The sequence below is a fragment of the Pseudorca crassidens genome, chromosome 18 (assembly GCF_039906515.1).
Source record: "Pseudorca crassidens isolate mPseCra1 chromosome 18, mPseCra1.hap1, whole genome shotgun sequence".
Classification (NCBI taxonomy): domain Eukaryota; kingdom Metazoa; phylum Chordata; class Mammalia; order Artiodactyla; family Delphinidae; genus Pseudorca; species Pseudorca crassidens.
Genome location: NC_090313.1, coordinates 1,374,075 through 1,394,401, shown reverse-complemented (window position 1 = coordinate 1,394,401; position 20,327 = coordinate 1,374,075). Strand labels below are relative to the sequence as shown.

At 61.0% G+C, this 20,327-nt stretch overlaps 1 protein-coding gene across 1 annotated transcript; it reads left to right on the top strand.

The window, feature by feature from the left end:
• Positions 1 to 3,901: 3,901 nt before the first annotated feature.
• Positions 3,902 to 15,504, top strand: GRK1 (G protein-coupled receptor kinase 1). The gene is made up of 7 exons (XM_067713179.1): positions 3,902 to 4,600; positions 6,199 to 6,326; positions 8,226 to 8,383; positions 9,070 to 9,153; positions 11,717 to 11,841; positions 13,915 to 14,116; positions 15,206 to 15,504. The coding sequence occupies exons 1-7, from the start codon at positions 3,902 to 3,904 to the stop codon at positions 15,502 to 15,504; spliced, it is 1,695 nt and encodes a 564-aa protein (XP_067569280.1).
• The last annotated feature ends 4,823 nt before the right edge of the window (positions 15,505 to 20,327 follow it).

The following is a 20,327-nucleotide window of genomic DNA, read 5'->3' as shown; positions in this document are numbered from 1 at the left end:
ACCCCAAACAAGATACCCCCCAAATCCATGCCAAGTTGCATCAAGATTAGACTTTGAATATCCAAGACAGACACAAAAAAACCTAGAAAGCATTTGCAATTGCTCCAAACAAAAAGGAATATTTAGGTGTTGATCTAATAAAACATGTATAAGACTTGTACGCTGAAAACTACATAATGGTGATGAAACAAAAGTCTAAGTAACTAGAGACACACATTGTGTTCGTAGGTTGGAAGATTCAACACAGTCAAGTCAATACTCCCCAAACTGATACACTGTTTTAACACAATTTCTATCAAAATCCAAGCAAGATTTTTTTTTTTGTATCTATAGGCAAGACTCTTCTAAAATTTATTTAGAAAGGCTAAGGAACTAGAATAAATATTTTCTTCTTTATTTGGAATACTTTTTGGAAAATATTTCTTAAAAAGAAAATTAAGGTAAGAAGACTCAGTCTACTCAATTTCAAGGCTCATTATATAGCCACAGTCATCAAGACAGTGTGGCGCTGGTGGAGGGACAGACACAGTGAACAGTGAAACAGGACAGAAAACTCAGAAGTGGACTCACAGATATGCCCAACTGATTTTGACAAAGGTGCCAAAGAAATTCAGTGAAGCGAAGATGGCCTTTTCAACACATGGAGGTGGAACCACTGGACATCCGTGAACCCTGACCTAAGCCTCACACCTTGCAAAAGAGTGAACTCAAAATGGTCATGGATTTAAATGTAAAAGTGTAAAAATTTTGGAAAAATACGTGGGAGAAAATCTTCAAGAACCAGGGTTAGGCAGAGAGTCCTTAGGCCTGACACCAGAAGCGCAATCCATAAAAGAGAAAATTGAAAAATTGGACCTCCAACGCAACAGCAAAAAGGCAAGCAGTCCAGTTAGACCACGGTCAAAAGACACAATGGGATGTTTCACCGAAGAGGATTCACAGACGACAAACACATGGAAAAATGTTCAGTATCATTAGCCAGTAGGGAAATGCAAATTAAAAACACAATGGGGTGCCACCTACCACAAGAGCTAAAATAAAAAATAATGACAACTCCAAGTGTCGGTGAGGATGCTGAGAAACTGGATCGCTCGTGTGTTGCTGGCAGGAATATAAAATGGTAGAGCCGTCTGGAAAAGAGTTTGCCAGTTTCTTAAAAAATTGAACATGCAAACACCATACGACTCAGCACATATGCTCTTGGGCATTAATCCCAGAGAAACTGAAATTTATATCTGCACGAATATCTGTATGTTTTTCGCAGCTTTATTCATGATAGCCCAAACTGGAATCAACCTAGGTGTCCTTCAACAAGTGAATGGTTAAACCAGCCGTGGTCCATTCACACCATGGAATACTCCTCAGCAGTGAACCTACAGGTGCGTGTAACCGCCTGGGTGAATCCAGGGAGTCATGCTGAGAGAAAAGAGTGAACCCCCAAAGTGACACACTGTGTGATTCCGCGTACAAAGCATTCTTGAAAGGACGACTTTATGGAAATGGAGAACAGATCAGTGGTTGCCGGGGTTCAGGACAGGGCTTGGGGTGGGAAGGAGGTGGGTGTCTGTGAAGGGGGACCGTGTGGCGTCAGGGGTTCCTGAGCATTTGCTGTGCTGGCGTCGTATCCACGCTGCGATCCCGAGCTGCAGTTGGGGGAGATGCTACGACTGGGGGATTGGGTGAGGGGTGCAGGGGTCTCTGGGTTATTTCTTTTAACTGCGTGTGCGTCTACAATTACTCTGAATAAAAACTTTAAAAAAAGGGCCAAGTGAGTTTGGGAAGCTCTGCATACTTGACCCCTCTTAGAGAGCCAAGTTCACTCTTCAATCTCTGAGTCCCGTGATCGCAAACATGTTTAACGCCGTTTATCTGAATGCTTCCCACTTCCCCAGGAGGTAGTTCAGCTCAGCGTTAATCCAGTGGGAGTTGCCGTCCTCAGACACCGCCTCTCGCAGGGCTTCCTGATCTGGGTGCCAGCCCCACTCCAGGCCCACTGAAGCAGATCTTTATTTCTCCAGGTGATTCGTGTCCCCACACTGCTGGGAGGCGCTGTCTGGGGACACACGGTGAGAGACACCGTAGAAGGGGCTCTGGTCCACAACACGCCTTGGAGCCGGAGCCGCCGACCCGTCTGAACACTGACGGGTTAAAGAAAATGCAGGAAGGGTTTGAAGAGATCAGCTCAAGGTCGCCTGCTAGTGAGTGCCAGGCTGGACGCACCAACCCATCTGCTCAGCTGCAAGTTCTTATTTCTGCTTCCCCGACTGCTACACAGAGTCCGCCTGTCTCCCCATACCCACTGACAGAATCTCACTGACCTCTCGACCCTCTCCTCCCTGCGTGGGGTTGCTTACCCGGCCTCTTCTGGCTGGGGTGTTCTTCATTTCTGTGGCCCTTCTCTTCCTCCCCTCTCTAAACTGTAGCCAACCCCCATCACTTCCTTGTCATTCTTTCCCATACATGTACCAAGCACCTACTGTGTACTAGAACAAGGCAGACAAGGCCATACCCTGGTGTGCCCCAGGTGTGTCCCAAGTGTCCTCCAGCTGTGTCCCAGCTGTGCCCCAAGTATGTCCCAGGTGTGCCTCAGGTGTGCCCCAGGTATGTCTCAGGTACCCCCCAGGTGTGCCTCAGGTGTGTCCCAGCAGTGCCCCCAGCTATGTCCCAGGTGTGTCTTAGGTGTTCCCCCAGTGTGTCTCAGGTGAGCCCCAGGTATGTCTCAGGTGTCCCCAGGTGTGTCTCAGGTGTGCCCCTGGTGTGTCCCAAGTGTCCTCCAGCTGTGTCCCAGCTGTCTCAGGTGTGTCCCAACCATGCCCCAGGTATGTCCCAGGTATGTCTCAGGTATCCCCCAGGTCTGCCTCAGGTGTGTCCCAGGTGTCCTCCAGCTGTGTCCCAGCTGTGCCCCAGCTATGTCCCAGGTGTGTCTTGGGTGTGCCCCCGGTGAGTCTCAGGTGAGCCCCAGGTGTGTCCGAAGTGTCCCTCAGGTGTGCCCCAGGTATGTCCCAGGTGTGCCCCAGGTATGTCTCATGTGTCCCCCAGGTGTGTCTCAGGTGTGCCCCTGGTGTGTCCCTGGCCTCTTCGTTCCCTTCTCTCTCCTGCCTCTCTCTGTGTGGGACCTCAGCCTGGGTGTAGCTGGTGTCTCCTGCATCCCCGTCCTAATTTCACCTGAACCTTTCTCTTGGCGTTTCTCCTTCACCAGCCAGCACAGCCCAGGTGAGGGCAGGGGCTGATGTGAAGCTGATCCCTGGGCAAGGGCCGGGGTTACGTTAGGTCATCAGAGCCGCCAGCATGACACAGCTGCTCTCAGCGTCAGGTCAGGACAAATGTTGGTCCTCACATAGTGACCAGTCCCCTGGCCAGGGGTCTCACCCGTGGACGCCCAGAAAGCCTGTTCCTAAACTCCTATCATCAGCTGGTTTTATTCTCACTCGCGGGTTTTCTAAAGAAAAAAATGACACATAGTGGGGAAAACACCAGCCATCTTTGTGAATTCAGGTTTCTCCTGGGCCCCCTCCCTTCACCTGGGCCCCGTGTCCCCACCAGGAAACAGGCGGAGGGTCCAGCTCATCTGCGCGGGCCAGCGGGCCGGACGGGGAGGCTCGGGCTCCCGTGCGCTGGGCCTGGGCCAGGTGTGTCCTTCCCGCGGGGAGGAGCGGGGCAGGTGGCCCGTCTAATCCCCGCGAGCGGCTTAGGGATTGTCTTTTTCTGGCACCTGCTCCGCCCTGCGCGCCCTCCACTCCGGCCGGGATTTCGCCTGCGCTGGGTCAGCGGGCTTCCTGGGGCTCCCGGTGCCCGGCCATCCTCCTGTCCGCAGAGGGTGGGAACGGGCCAGAGGCCAAGGGCCGTGGGTTAGGCCGGCTTGGGACGTGGGAGCCGGACGCGGAGGGAGGCCGGCGCCAGGATGGATTTCGGGTCCCTGGAGACGGTGGTGGCCAACTCGGCCTTCATTGCTGCCCGGGCCAGCTTCGACGCGAGCAGCGGCCCGACCTCCCGGGACAGGAAGTACCTGGCCCGGCTCAAGCTGCCCCCGCTGTCCAAGTGCGGGGCGCTGCAGGCGAGCCTGGACCTGGGCTTCGAGAGCGTGTGCTCGGAGCAGCCCATCGGCAAGCGGCTCTTCCAGCAGTTCCTGCAGGCCCAGGAGCAGCACGTGCCGGCCCTGGAGCTCTGGAGGGACATCGAGGTCTACGACACCGCCGGTGACGACCTCCGGCCGCAGAAGGCCCAGGCCATCCGGGCCGAGTACCTGGACCCCCAGGCCAAGCTCTTCTGCGGCTTCCTGGACAAGGAGATGGTGGCGCAGGTCCGGGAGGGGCCGGCGGGGGCCGGGGACGGGCTCTTCCAGCCCCTCCTGCAGGCCACCCTGGCGCACCTGAGCCAGGCCCCCTTCCAGCAGTACCTGGACAGCCTGTACTTCCAGCGCTTCCTGCAGTGGAAGTGGTTGGAGGCCCAGCCCGTGGGCGAGGACTGGTTCCTGGACTTCAGGGTCCTGGGGCGGGGAGGCTTTGGGGAGGTGTCTGCCTGCCAGATGAAGGCCACCGGGAAGATGTACGCCTGCAAAAAGCTGAACAAGAAGCGGCTGAAGAAGAGGAAGGGGTACAAGGTGGGCCGCCGCGGCGTTCCAGGGAGCGGGTAGGGGCTGGGGCGTCCTGGGCCGGCTCACCCCGTGGTGGGCGCTCCCGCCGTGCGGCCCTGGGCGGGGTCAGCGCCCCGTGCCCCCTCGTCGAGTCCGCCTGTCTGCCTGGCGACCAAGCCCCTGGCTCGGAGCGGCAGGCGCTGGTGGCGCTGACGCTCTGCCTGTCCAGCTGCTCTACACCACCGGCCTCGGCGCCCGGGGCGTCCCTCCTGGAGGGGCGGCCTCTGCGTGGCTGGCGTGGGTCCTGTGCCACACGCACCACGATTCTCGGCGTGCCACCAGGGCCACGCAGTGCGGCAGCCGGTGTCGGGGAGGCTGCTGGGATGAGTCTGCAGATCCTTTACTCTGACCTTCTGGAACTTTCCCTGGCTTGTGGTGGGAGGAGGCTGCAGGGGGAGTCTCCCCGGGGCTGGTGTGGGGAGGCCCCAAGGTGCCCGCGTGCAGCGCTGTCCGGGCCGGGGGTTGGGGGTGGTGGAAGCAGCTGCTCTGAGCGGCGCCCACTCTCCGTCTGGCCTCAGGCCCCGTTCGGGCGGGGTCAGCCAAAGCTGCTTAATCTCCAGCCGCGCTCTGCCTGCGTGGGCTTCCTTCCCGTTCCCGCTGCACAGGACAGATCACACTGGGGGCAAACAGCAGCTACCCCCGAGCACCCCGCCCGGGGCCCCTCGATGGTGCTCTGCCTGACGGCCTCTGCGGGCAGCAGGTACCCTCAGGGCCATCTACCTGCAAGTTGAATCCAACTGTTAGGGTATTAAGCCTCTCTTCTCCCGAGTTCAGGAAACTTATCAAACTTTTGCAAAGTAAAATCCACCTAAAATCTTCCCACGCAGCGGGTAGAAAGGGCTTCTCAACATCAGGAACTCCTCCTGCGACAGGGCTCTTTCTCCTTACCCAGCACAGCTTTCAAAAGCACATTAAATGGACTTCATGGGGTCTTAAAATCAATATAGGAAATGAACAGGGATGCGGGGTGGCTTGAAACGGTGCTGTTCCGAGGCCTGGATGGGAGGAGAAGGGCTGGGATTGCAGCGGGAAGAGCTGGAAGGGAAGGTCAGCGCCGACAGGCTGCCTGGGGACCTGCTGGGACCCTCAGCCACACTCCTAAGGCTGGGTGGCAGGAGCCCCCTTGCTGGCGGCCCTAGGAACCCCGGAGTCCTCTGCACGTGATGGGTTCCCAGGCCCTATCTTGTCTCTGTGAAACGGGGCGTGTGAGGCATGTCTCTAAGTTATTTGCAATTGCTCTGTACAGCCACTTTTTTTTTTTTTTTTTTTTTTTGGTGGTATGCGGCCTCTTACTGCTGTGGCCTCTCCCATTGTGGAGCACAGGCTCCAGACGTGCAGGCTCAGCGGCCATGGCTCACGGGCCCAGCCGCTCCGCGGCATGTGGGATCTTCCCGGATCAGGGCACGAACCCGTGTCCCCTGCATCGGCAGGCGGACTCTCAACCACTGCGCCACCAGGGAAGCCCTGTTTCTGTTTTATCGTGACGTTTTCTGGTTTGTGGAGCTTGGCCGTTTTTGGCAATATCACTTTCCCGCCTAACCCTGGGCGCTCACCCTGCTTTCCAGGGCGCGATGGTGGAGAAGAAGATTCTTGCCAAAGTCCACAGCAGGTTCATCGTGTCTCTGGCCTACGCCTTTGAAACCAAAACCGACCTCTGTCTGGTGATGACCGTCATGAATGGAGGCGACATAAGGTCAGCGCCCGCCTCTCGGCTGTGGGATCGGGACGGGAGGGCTCACGCGGCCGAGTGCGCGGGGGGCTCCTTCCCACGTGCTGAGGACGTGGTGGTGAAGACAAGCCCTGCCCCCATCTAAGTCCTCCTCTTTGCCTTCGGATTGCGCGTCCTCGAAACGACGTGTCCTCAGTCCCAGTGAAGTGCAGGAACCCTGGGCGAGGCGGTCAAGCTCTCGGGTCATGGGTCCGTCCTGCGGGCCTCGGGTTCAGGCGGACGGTGGGGTGAGCAGGGAGGGCAGCAGGGCGTGAGGAGCTGCGAATCGAGTGCTAGTTGGACGGTGGATAAAGGGGCGGGAGGGGCCTCAAGGGGGGCGAGGGCCGCGCCTTAAGAGGGACGGCAAACGAAGACAAGCTTCGTCGACGATGCACTCTGGGGGCGGCGGCAGAGTGGAAGCACCGTGCGGCCGACTCCGGGAACCGTGGCTTGGCCACCCACCGCAGGGAGAACCAGAGGGCGGCGGCGCCGTACGGGGCCTGGGTTTGCCAGAGACCTGAGGGCCCGGCCCTGGGCTTCCGGGAGCAGTTGGATCACTGGCTCTCAGAGGGGGAAAGACCCACTTGCCAGCTGGGCAACACGGCCGCCCTTGCCCCAGCGCGCTGGTCTGTAAAACGGGGATAGAGGTGAAATACTGGCCTTCCGAGGTTGCTGCGGAGAGCTAGCTGACACACCTTAGACACTTAGGCGACTCGCACGGCCCTCACACAAGGGGGCCGTCGCTGTGCCTCCGTTCTCGGGCCTGCGTTCGCCTGCACCGAAACTCTGCCAGGTGAGCTTGTTGGCCCCACTTTCCAGGTGAGGCTCTGAGGCCCTGCCTGAGCCACCTGTGCAAGTTCACGGAGGAGGAGCGAAGGGTCTGGAAGCGCAAATAGCACGAGCTGGAGAGCGGAGAGATCGTGAGGCTTTGCTCGCCTCCCCTGCCCTGAGCTGTGCTATGTTACACGGCGCTGCGCTATGCGTGCTGCTGTTCCACTGCACTATCTATGCTACATCGTGTCGATAGCACTGCACTACCCTGCACGGCACTGTACCGCGCTGCGTCAGACGGTACCCGACCCTGGGCTGCAGCACGCCGCCCTGCGTTGCCCCGTCCTGTGCCACACTGTACTATGTAGGGCGCTGTGCGTGACCCTGTACCGCACCGCGTCGTGCTGCCCCGCACTGCACTACAGGACACTCGTAAAATGCACATGGAGCAGAGAAGCCGTTCGTGCTGTCGCTCCGGCTGGCATGAGGGTTTCTCTCTTGTTTTCTTCGAGATTACGGGCCTGCCTCTCCTCTCCCTGGTTGTTCTCTAGCTTAAATACCTTGCTTGTTAGGTTTTGCGTCTCTGTACAACGTGACAGGGAAACGGGAGATAGGAGAGTCCGGGAGGCCGGGGGAGTCCTCCGAGGGCCCACCGGGGAGTCTGCGCGTCTCTGGGGAAACGGCCCACGTGCCTCCTGGGCTCTGGGTCAGCCGCTCACTTTGGTTGGGGCTCGGGCTTGTCCCGTGGCCCGCCTTCGCCCCCCTCTGCCTGGCTCCTTCACTGGTGGCTGTAAAGTGGCTTTGGGGCCTGTTTCCCTGTTACCCCCCGCGGGCCGGGGCAGGGGAGGTGGGGTGGGAGAGCTGCCCTGCCTTTCCCTTGTAACAGCTGTGCTGAGGGGCTGTGAGGACACAGACACCGGCGGCCGGCGGTCCAGGCTCCGCCGCGGGCCGCTAAGGCTGGACGCCGAGGCTGAAATGACGGACGCTTTGCCGACACGACGTGGGATTCGGGGGCCTCAACGCTTTCCCGAGATTCTACTTCCCACAAAAGCCGTGGGCACGCGGCTCCTGGCTGTGCCAGAGAAGCACAGGCTCCACACGGTCTGCCCCCAGGTACCACATCTACAACGTGGACGAGGAGAACCCCGGCTTCCCGGAGGCGCGCGCCCTCTTCTACACGGCCCAGATCATCAGCGGCCTAGAGCACCTGCACCAGCGAGGAATCATCTACCGAGACCTCAAGCCCGAGAACGTGCTCCTGGACGACGACGGTGAGGCGGCCGCCGCGCGGCCTCCCCTCGCCCTGCTCGCCTCTGTAGCCTGATTGGGCGTCGGGAGGGGAGGGAGCCGCTCTGATAAATGCTCGTTGCAGTTTTACGGCGCCAAGACACGTCTCGAGTTTGTTTACTTTCGTTCTGCGATTTTGCCACCGCGTGGCATTATCCCTGAGTGGAGATGATTAACGGACTTTGGTGAAATCTGGTGCATGACTAGGCGCCAGGGCAGCAGGGAGTTAGTCCAGGAGGCCGGCGTGTGTGGAACTATTAGTAAACAGCTAACGGTTATGGTCCCCACCCGATCCCTTTGTTTGCTGTCTTCGTGAGGAGTCAAACTGGGATTCTCATCAGGAAATAACCCCCAAGACTGAGGTTCCCATAAGTCCCTTTAGAGCCCCCCTTCCTTCCCCATCACAGGTCAGACGGACACACTGGTGCCCCAAAGGCCGTTGCTGCAGAGCTCGGGGAAGACAGAGCCACGAGGAGGCTGGCTTTAGGGGGATTATGCCCCGGATTCCAGCTGCGAGCGCTGCTGGGACCCTCGGTCCCTCCGCAGCCTGAGCGGGGAGCGGCGGCCCCTGCGTGTGTGCGCCCTGCTTGTGCACGTGTGTGTGTCCAGGAGCCCCAGGGGCCTTTGTTTGCGGAGCCGCGTGTGACCTGACCCCATGTTTGTTCTCCAGGCAACATCCGAATTTCTGACCTTGGGCTGGCCGTGGAGCTGAAGGAAGGGCAGACCAAGACCAAGGGCTATGCGGGGACGCCAGGTGAGGGCCTGAGAGCCGGGGTGAGGGCAGCCGCTATGGGGGCGAAGGGGACGAGGCCCGGGGTCCTGGGGTCCCGCGGCCTGGGGTGGGCGTCACGGTGAGGGCTGGGGCTTGTCAGGAAGATGCTCCCTCATCCGTCCCCTCTCAGGGTGAGGCTGCGGGACTGGCACCCACGCAGGGACGACCCCCGACCCCCTGAACAATTACTCCTTGTTTGCCACGCGTGCCCTCTGTGACGGAAGCTCCCCAGCGCCGGCCACGGGCAGAGCCTGGGGGTCTGCACCGAGGGAAGCAGCACAGAGGCAGGGTGGGTGGGACAGGGCCTGGAAGGTGCTCAGCTGTGAGGTGGCCCCTGGACCGTGCGTGTCTGTGTGTGTGACCGTGCACGTGTGCGTGCGTGTGTCTGTGTGTGTGACCGTGCACGTGTGCGTGCGTGTGTCTGTGACCGTGCACGTGTGCGTGCGCGTCTGTGTGTGACCGTGCACGTGTGCGTGCGTCTGTGACCGTGCACGTGTGCGTGCGTGTGTCTGTGTGTGTGACTGTGCACGTGTGCGTGTCTGTGTGTGTGACCGTGCACGTGTGCGTGTGTGTGTCTGTGACCGTGCACGTGTGCGTGTGTGTGTCTGTGTGCATGTGCGTGCGTGGCGCCTCCTGTCCCCACCCCATCTCCTCTCACCCTCAGGCAGGTGGGCGCAGAGAAGAGGCATCCGAGCGGGAGGTGGGGGCGGGGGGGCTTCGGTGCTCACCGCAGGGGCCTGGGGTGACAGGCTCACGCTCACACACGGCGCAGCAGGCGCTCCGAGCGCTCTGCCCTCCTGATGGCCCGGGTTTTCTGTAGGACTTCTCAGCAGATCTGCTTCTTCCGCGTGTGTCCGGCTTCGGGGACAAAGAGCTGCTCCCGGGTCCTGCTTTGCCCCCGAGGCCCCCGTCCTGCGCTTTGGGCTCCTTTGGGGGTTGTGCCTGTTGCCACGGCGGGTCTGTCTCATCTGCGGCTTTATTTAGGAAGAGGTCCTGTTGTGAGTTTTCCGGATCCTCTGAGGTTCCTCTCCAGGGCGTGAGCGTGTGAGCGAAATGCCGCTCGCCTATTCCTGGCGGATCAGGTCCGGGGTTGGAGTCGGTGGACCTGGGGTGTCACCGGCCCTGCTTGCACGACGCCCCACAGGCCGCTAGGGGGCGCCCAGGCTTTGCCGCGGCCGCCGAGCGGCTCTGAGCCCTGGACGGCGTGGCTCTGCCCGCGGGCTGTGCTGACCTGCGCGTTTGGGGTCAGGCGGGCGCGGGGGCCTCAAGCAGTGGCAGCGGAGGCTGGGGTCGGTGTGAGTTAGAAGGTGGGGCGTCCAGCGAAGGCTCGGGGAGCCCTCCGTACCCTCTGCCCTGGACCCCTGCTCCCTCCGGCCCAGGTCCCCAGAGCCGAGCCTCCGCCCCCGGTTCAGCCGCAGTCCACGCAAAGGGGCACTCGCTGTGCCAGCACCGCGGGGCTCGGGGCGGGGGGAGGAGGACCTGGCGCCTAGACTGACGCTGCGTGCACTCACCCATTGCCCGCTCGAGCCGTCTTTCCCGCGAAGGAGGTTCATCGTTGCCACGTGAGACACCGCGAGGCAGACGTGTCATTGGGTCCCAGCGGGTGGAGCAGACTGGAGGGGCCAGCGGGCTGTTTGCTGCAGGGATGTTGCGTCTCTGTGGTCGGTGGGCCCTCCTCTCGGGCCCGTTTTCATGGAGAAGTTGTGGTTGGTGGAACGTGTCTTTCTCCAGAGTCTGGGCCGTCTGGCCAGCGCTGTAATCCCTGAAAAGACGCTGTGTTCAGGGCCAGGGGGTTATTTGGAACTTGGCTCCTGTAACCTCCGGGGGAATGTCCTGTGGCCACAGCAGCGTGGCCCGTGTTATCCAGCCATGCCCTCCTGGGAACTTGCCGCGAACGCAGGTAAACGCTGAAGGACCAAGCGGTGCTGGAGACAAAAGGACATGCTCAGCTTTGCCTTTGGGGGGATGTCTAGTCATCCGAGCACAGAAGCCACCCTGGCGCCTAGCCTCAACGGCCTACCCGGCGCCGGGGGAGTGGACCACGGGCCCCAGGTGCTGCCCGTCTACCCTTCCCACGCCCTGGGCTGGCCTCTGCACGGGGCACAAAGGGATGGAAGCCAGAGCTGGCTCTCGGGGTGTCCCCTTCAGCCTGCAGGCCCCGCACGTGGCCCTGACTCCCCAGAAGTGGAGCGCACGGGCTGCTGGGCGTCCGGACCACTCTTAGGAGCGTCGGGGTTTCAGCCTCTCCTTTTGTGCCCTTTCGGGTCTGAGCGCCTGCCTCTGACCACAGGTCCTGTGTGAGCCTCAGACACTGGCTCTGTCCGCCATGGGCACCACAGTGGGGGTGAGATCCACCTTGGATGGAGGGGGCTCCCGCCAGGGATGGCTGTACCGAAGGGGACACTCACACCGGGGGAGCGCTCCCTAGTGGGTGGGCGCGGGGCAGCCCCGCATGTCCCGGCGCAAGGACCCTACTGGGTTCCGGGGAGACGGGAGGTGTGAGCCCGTGTGCTGGTCTCCGAGTCGCGCTGTGCTCCTGTCGCAGGCTTCATGGCCCCGGAGCTCTTGCGGGGTGAGGAGTACGACTTTGCCGTGGATTACTTCTCCCTGGGGGTCACGCTGTACGAGATGATCGCGGCCAGAGGCCCCTTCCGAGCCCGCGGAGAGAAGGTAGGAGGTGGCCAGCGGTGTCCCTGCAGCTGAGCTGGCATCAGCTCCGTGTGTGTGTGTGTGTGTGTGTGTGCGTGTGTGTGTGTCATAGGAGCAGTGTCCCCGCGGGACCTAGTGACCCTCCTTGTTGGGGTCACAGGAGCAGTGTCCCCCAGCTGACCTGGTGACCTTCTTTTCGGGGAGCACTAGGCTTCTCATGGTGCACACGGCGACCTCATCTCCTGGGTCTCCGTTCGCCAAGGAGCCTGTCAGGAGGAGAGGAGCCCGGACACCCCCCAGCCCCGCCCCCACGAGCGGCGCTGCTCTGGGGGGCGTGGCTCCCCCGCCGGCGGCCTCCCTGCCCTTCCCGGAGGCCAAGGCGCTCGCCTCCCCGGATGCTCAGGCCGTGCTGCAGGCACGGCAGCTTCCCTGGACGTCCTGGGGGCAGCGGGCACCGGGGGTGGCCGTGCTGGGGCCCTGCCTCCTGTGCCCCCTGCTTCCTGTCCGCGTGGCAGCCCCGCGTCTCCCCGGGGAGCTCTGCCAGCCCAGCGGAACCGCGAATAGGTGTCGTTCAGAGCCGCCAGCACTGTTCGCAAAAGGAGCAAAGCAGCCTCTTCCCCGGACGCCGCGCTGACTCTGCTCAGAGCTAGCCTGTCTGTGGGGCTGAGGAGGGAGGCCTGGGGAGAACCGTACTTTAGACGTGGCCCCTCGGCCTGCCTGGAGGTCGCAGCCATCAGTTTCTTCTGCTGGACCTCCCCGAGGGCCCCCGCCCAGTCCCCGCTCCTTTCCTGAGATAGTCGTGGGGACGGTCTGGTCTCCAGTCCCCCAAGAGTGAGAACCCCTCTGCTGACTAACGCGTAGGGTCGCTCTGTGCGCGTGCACCTCTGCCTTGGACTCCAGCAACGGGTCTCTCCCCGACCTCAGCTCAGAACAGCAGAGTAAAGCAACACAGTGTGGGGTCCATGTTGGCCTCAGGCCACCACAGGAGCTCCACCGCAGAGCCCTGGCTGAGCCCACAGCCCTGAAAGGAGCCCTGTTTTCTGGTGAAAATGGGCAGGAGACGCTTTTATGAGAAAGTGAACCGTCATAGTCCGTCCATCCGTGGTCCATCTGTGGTCCCTCCATTCCATGGTCCGTCCGTGGTCCATCCATGGTCCCTCCATTCCATGGTCCATCCGTGGTCCATCCATGGTCCCTCCATTCCATGGTCCATCCATGGTCCATCCATGGTCCCTCCATTCCATGGTCCATCCGTGGTCCATCCATGGTCCCTCCGTGGTCCCTCCATTCCATGGTCCATCCGTGGTCCCTCCATTCCATGGTCCATCCGTGGTCCATCCTCTGGTCCATCCGTGGTCCCCCCATTCCATGGTCCGTCCGTGGCCCCTTCATGCTATGGCCCGTCTCTGGGTCATGCATCCTGGGGTCCATCTTCAGTGCATCTGTGGTCCCTCCATTCTGTGGTCCACCCGAGGTCCCTGTGTTCGATGGGAAGGAGCCTCAGGTACACCCGTGACACGGACAGGTCTCTAACCCCCCACTGTGAATGAAAGAACCTGGCCCCGGAAGAGTGACTCTGGACGATCCCACTTCCGTGAACCTTTAGGGCGTTTCAGGAAGGGCAAATATGACCGACAGGGAGAGGACACGGGCAGCGTTCAGCTGAGGTGGGGCTGGAGACTTCCGGGCTGATTGTCGGGGAGCCCCCTGGGGATGGAGCCACCGGAAGTGAACTTTGTGGGCTGGAAGTCACGCTCGGAAAAGCTGGTCTGCACTAAGGCTCCATGGGCCCAGGGGGTGTCTGCCCTCGGTGAACCTCTGCCACCTCGCCGGGCAAGCTGGGGGCGATGGTTGTGGGAGTGCAAGGTGTCCACCTTCAGGGTCTCACGCCCTGACCAGCGATACTGAGCCCTTAAGGGCTAACACGTGGGAGGGTGGTGTCAGGCACCCCCGAGAGCAGGGCCGGCCGGGCCCGCGGAGCTGCCGTGTCCGGAGCTGCCGTGGCAGCTGGGGCGATGTGGGTGGGCCTGGCCGGGGTGTGACGTGGGTGTCAGGGGTGTGACGTGGGCTGACGGTGCTGTGTCCGCCGTGCAGGTGGAGAACAAGGAACTGAAGCAGCGGGTCCTGGAGGAGGCGGTCACCTACCCCGACAAGTTCAGCCAGGCCTGCAAGGACTTCTGCGAGGCGCTGCTGCAGAAGGACCCCGAGAGGCGCCTGGGCTTCAGGGACGGCTCCTGTGATGGGCTCCGCGCCAGCCCCCTCTTCAGAGACATCAGCTGGCGGCAGCTGGAGGCCGGTACTGTCCGCGTGTGGGAGCTGGGGCTGGGGGCTCCTAGGCGACCCTCGCTGGCCGCCCCGTCCCATTGGCGTCCGGCAGCTTAGCGTGAGGTCGGGGGGCGGGCGGCCTGGGCGAACCCCACCCCTGGAGCATCCTCTGCCCCCGATGACACCACCGTCCCTCTTCCCTGCTCATCCCAGCGTGCCCAGGACTGGATGTTCATGGGGTGGGTCTCCTGGGGACCCGAGGAGGCGGCGAGGGTTGGACGGGGTGTGCGGGAAACACCTGTGAGCTGAAGATCTGAACCCGCTGTCAGGCGGTTCCTTGACGGAGCCTGCGATCCAAGTCGAGGCGGGGTTTCTCCAGCCGTCGTTCGTTCCACCAGAGTCTGCTGTCATGTCTCGTGCAAGCTAGTGTGTGCGAGTGTGTGTGTGCACGCGTGTCTGTGGGAGAGAAGCGTGGCACTCGCCACAACCACCAGAACCCACACCCAGGAAGTGTGAGCCTGTGACCTCACGGCCCGACGCCCCAGTAGGAGAAGTTTCTTTGGTGGGGAAGGGTCAGGGCAGTGGCAGCCCCAGCTGATCTGAAGGTGCCGGGTGCCAGGGAGAGCTGCCCAGACCAGCCCCAGGCCCGGGGAGATCAGGCAGCCCGAGCGAGCGGTCAGGACCCGGGAAGCCGGAGCCGCATTCAGTCCCGAGGCCACAGGGTCTGTGCTGAGGAGGGATCGGGTGAAGGCACAGGGAGTTCAGTTCCGAGCATGTTGTGATCGAGGTGTAGACCTGCAGATGGGGAGGCCGGCACTGGGGCTGGGGGTCTGCAGAGACGGTGGGCACAGCGGTGTCGGGGGCAGTGCAGCCAAGGGCCCGCCGACCCTCATGATGGGGCTTCTGGGCGGGGCGGAGGGGGCACAGATGGGGGCTGGGTTCTGGCGACGTGTGTCCAGACCGGACTCTGAGTCTCCAGCCTGGCTCAGCGCCCTGTGGCGGGTGTCGCTCTCCTTGTCACCGCCAGGGCCGCATGTGGGCAGCAGCCCTGCTGGCTGAGCGCGGCCGCCCCCTCCCGCTGGCTGGCCCTTCACGCCCTGTGTCTTCCGTCCTCTCACAGGGATGCTGACCCCCCCCTTCGTCCCAGACTCCAGGACTGTCTATGCAAAGAACATCCAGGATGTGGGTGCCTTTTCCACAGTCAGGGGTGTGGCCTTTGACAAAGAGGACACAGAATTCTTCCAGGAATTCGCCACCGGCACCTGCCCCATCCCCTGGCAGGAGGAGATGATCGAGAAGGGCATCTTTGGGGACCTGAACGTGTGGCGGCCTGACGGGCAGATGCCCGACGACATGAAGGGGATCTCCGTGCCGGAGGCGGCCCCCTCGTCCAAGTCGGGGTTGTGTCTGGTTTGCTAGGCCAGCTGCAGCGCCTCATGGGTCAGCTGAGCCCCTCCCGCCAGGCCGCTGCATGGCTGTGGCCCGGCGCTCAGCACAGGCAGGACAGAGGAGGCCGGTCCAGCCTGGCCTCCCGCGCAGGGTCAGGAGTGCCTGCAGTAGATAGCCTACCTCTTTTGCACCCTTTCACTCAAAAAGGATCCAGTGGTCCCAGGACGGAATGCACCAGCGACGTGTGGCTCTCCAGGCCCTGGAGCGGACGTGCAAGCTGGCGGCGGCTTGGGCGGCGAGAGTGAAGACTCAGTTTGGGCTCCCTGCACCGCAGCTGCAGCTTCGCAGGCCCTGCCTTCTCTGGGCTGGTTCAGAGGTCGGCAAACCCTGGCCTGTGGGCTTGCGGGCTCCGCTGGGAGGCCCGGACTGTGCGCCGGCCCGGTTTCCCTTAGCGCCCAGCTCCTGGCCCCGCCCCTAGCTGTCGGGTCACTGCTGGGGCTGAGCTGGTCCCCGCCCACACGTTGGGGATGCCATCTGCACGTCTGCCGGTGCTGAGTCTCCAGCGGGGTCCCCTTGCCGGCCGGGGCCTGGGCGTCCAGGAGGAGGGGAAGGGACAGGGGCCTGGGGGTGACGCTGACCGCGGTGGTCACCCCCTTGGCTTCTCCTCATCCTGAGACCATCGCCAGTTGATGACAACTGGACACAAGCTGCCCACCCCCAGCAGACAGAACGGGCCAGCGGCTGTCTCCCCGCACCCGGCACCTGCTTCCCACCCCGACTCTGCCTCTTGCCCTGCAAGGCCTGGCCCTCTCCTGGCCTCCCTCCTGGGGCCAGGAGGGCTGGTGTTGCTGCGTGGGGTTTGCTGCCTGACGGCCGGGAGCAGTCCCCTCCCTTTCTTGAGCGCCTCTGCCTTCAGAGTGTCACGCCGAGTGTGGCTAGCACCCCTGCCATCTGCTCCCCCAGCAGCCTCGGGACAGGAGTGACCCTGAGGGGCACGACCTTGGAGGCTGCGGCCCAGCCACCTGGGACCAGTGGCCCCGCTGGCCTGGAGCCACTGCAGGAGGCTGGCCCCGGGCTGTTGTGGCTCAGACAGCCATCAGGTGGAAGAGGCCGGCTCGTTGGTGGGGATGTTTCAGCGTATCTTCGGGTCCCTTGTGCACCGAGGGCATTAAAGCCCCTCTCCTGGTGAAGAAACCTGCAGGACGACCCTCTCTTCTGTGCGCTGCAGCCACAATGTCCTGCAAGGGCCCTGAAGGGCCGTCCCGTGCTTTTGGTCTGTGACCTGAAACTGCCACGTGAGCATCGCCTGGGAGGCTGAGATGGGGGCCCGCGGCCAAGGGAGGCCGGGCTGTCGGCAGGATCAGTCACTGTGTCGGCCCTGACGCGGTTTTGTGTCCTAGGATGAGACACGTGGATTATCTAATAGCTGTAAATCTCACCTCACTACATTCAGGTGCAAGACACACCACTTCTGGTCTTTCTAAACCCATTTAATCTGCTCTAGGTCCCCATGGCCCTGAGCAGAGTGATTTAAACCTCAGGGGGCGGGTGTGGCCTGGCCTTTGGCCGCCGTCCCAGTGCCTGCCCGGGGCTCACGGCGCCTGAAGAGCAGCCCCTCCTGTGGGACCAGCAGCCCCGGTGGGGACCCCTCTGCTTTCATCTTATGCCTGGACGGCCCGAGGAGACACAGGGCGTGGATACAGTTGAATTTCAGATAAACAACAAGTAACTTTTTCGCGCGTGGGACGTACTTAACGCTAAAAACCGATGCAGCGTTTTTGGCTACATCTGGCACAGCTGTTGCAGGTGCTTTACTCAACCTACGAATGAGGGGTTGTTCCATGAACCAGCAGGTCTGCGGGGATATAGTCGCAAGAGCGAGTTACGTGCGACTTCCGCTGCCTCTCTCTTGTGGTCCTCTCAGGGGTGGCCCCCGCTCCCCAGCGAAACTCAAGCCAGCCTCATGTAGTTGCACACAGGCAGCAAAAGTCGTGCAGTCACTTCACTTTTATTTTAAAACACTTTGAATCTTAAATTTTCACATAGAAACAAAGGAATTGGCAACGCCCACACTGTGATACGGACACCGCCGCACAGGTGCAGGAGCCTGGATGCGCCGGTGTCCCGCTGGTCAACCCCGACCCAGGGGCGCCCTGCGGCCACCGTGGGGAGCAACCAAAGCACTAACGTAAAATGCCCCCCGGGAGGACTGCCACCCCAGCCACCCCGTCTTCCCCAGCTGGGCTGGAGGGACGTCTCCACCCTCCCGTCCAGCCGCAGCCTTGGGGCCTGGGGGCAAGGCCGGGGGGCCGGAGGGGGCACAGGGCAGTTCCCGGCTGCTGGGTTGGCGCTTATGGTGACTTCATTGTGGGGTTTCTTCATGGGCCTTCGGGGGCCTCTGCTATGGGACGTCTCGGGTGCAGACCCCCTGACCGGGCACGCTCTGAGGGGTCTCGCTGTCACTCCAGCTGTTCCCCGGCTCCCCTGGGCAAGGGACATGCCATCCAGCTGGATAACGGGGCTGCCCGGGCGTTCCCCCGGGCCAGAGCTGGGGGGCCCTCTGTGGAGAAGCCTTCGTCCCTGGGCCCTTTCATCCCCGAACACAAGCCTCGGGATCCCCGAGGGGTGCTGGGCTCAGGCGCTTGGCCCTCGCCGTCGTTCCCATGCCAGGAGCCAGAGGAGATCCCACCTTTCCATCCTGGTGCGTTCCAGCGTGAACTGTGGTGAGGATGTGGGCCCCCCACAAGCGCATATTTCCTTATGGAGAATCTGCAAACACCTTCACTGCAACTCTTCCTTTGTAAAGGACAAAAAATGCGATTTCCATCCAAGTAGAAAGCGTAAAAATAAAAGTTTAAAAACACGGCAGACTCTCTAGATTGTGATATGGTCCTGGTGCGCACTCTCCTCCAAAATCACACACACACATTGCTCAGCCATAAAAAGAAGCGAAATTGGGTTTATTTGCAGTGAGGTGGATGGACCTAGAGTCTGTCATACAGAGTGAAGTAAGTCAGAAAAACAAATGCTGTATGCTAACGCATATACATGGAATCTAAAAAAAAAAATGGTTCTGATGAACCTAGGGGCAGGACAGGAATAAAGACGCAGACCTACTAGAGAGCGGACTTGAGGATACGAGCAGGGGGAAGGATACGCTGAGATGAAGTGAGAGACTGGCATGGACATATGTACACTACCAAATGTAAAACAGATAGCTAGTGGGAAGCAGCCGCATAGCACAGGGAGATCAGCTCGGTGCTCTGTGACCACCTAGAGGGGTGGGATAGGGAGGGTGGGAGGGAGGGAGATGCAAGAGGGAGGGGCTGTGGGGATACATGTATACGTATAGCTGATTCACTTTGTTATAAAGCAGAAACTAACACAGCATTGTAAAGCAATTATATTCCAATAAAGATGTTTTTAAAAATCACATACACATGTGTGCAGATGCATATGGACACGTGCACACATGTACACACACAACACACATGTACACATAGATACACGTACATAACACATGCACACACAGTGCACTCTTGCGCACACATGCACACAATGCACGCATGTACACGCACACACGTGCACACACATGCACTCATGCACACACATGCGCTCTTGCACTCACACACGCACACACTCTGTCCCCATCTCCCTCCAGATTCAGAGAGTTGCCGGCGCAGCCCTGCGGCCCCTGGGTCTGCACCTCTGCTCTGCTCCCCGTCCGGGCGGGTCCCGTGTGGCTTCCGTCTGCTGCTCCTGGTAGCCCGTCAGGCCCTGCTGTCTACACATATAAACCCCTTTCTTCCACTTGTCTGAGTGGAGCTGCAGCCTGGGAGAGGCAGCCCCATGGGTTTTCCGGGGTGATTCAAGCGATACGGTCTGACTCTGATCAACACAATAACTAACTAAATGGGCCCCAAGTGAGAATACAGCGTCCACGTTATAGGCATTTCGCCGGCTAAGAGAAGAAGAGTTTGAGAGGCCATGGGATTAAAATAACCGTGAGATAGGCTCCCAGGCTTTACCCAGACAATGTCAAATGAAGGTAAGAAGGCTTGATTTGATTTTGTGGAAACCAAACCTCAGTCCCTCAGTGACGGTAGAACACTGTTTTTCCAGGTTCACGCTCCTGACGTCCAGACGAAGGGCCGAGGGGAGAAAGCTCATGAAGGTCCAGGGCCTCGGGGTGCGACGACGGGGGTGGCCAGCCTGGGCGCTCCCAGCCCTGTGGGTCCTGGACGCTCAGGGCGCCGCCTTTCCCCAACACTCCAGAATGGGTAAGGGCGCGGGTGCTAGGCCAGGCCTGTGAGGGGCAAGGCCTCACTCAGGGCGACGGCTTGCACGTCCCAGGAGATGGCAGGCAAGCTGTGTGGCCAGTCCAAGGCCCGGAAGGCTCCCCCTTCCTCACCGGGGAGTCAGCCGGCGGGGGGCTTCCCGCTTCCTGTGGGGCCTGAGAGCCTGGAAAGGTGAGCCTCCTGCTTGGGCTCTCTAGAGGGGCAGGGAGATCACGGTTACAGGCCCCCTGCGAAGCCCCAGGAGTGTTTGCAATTTACACCGTTTGTGTCCCTGAGAGCATCTCCCGTCTGGCTGGCCGCCTCGCCGGGCACAGGCAGGCGGGGCCCTGAGTCTCCCCGGCCTCCGGTCTGCATTATTCATTCCCCGCTCATCGCAGGCTATTCGGTTACCGCAGGGCCCCTAAGCCCGAGACCAGACTCTAACGCGCTCCCACAACAGACAGGGGTCCTGCCTGCGCAGGGGCCCAGGGCCCTGGATCTGGACCCCGCCTGGCCTGTGGCTGACAGAGGAGCTTCCTGCATGGTTCCTAGGGGTCTTTTAATCCCTCTCTTTTT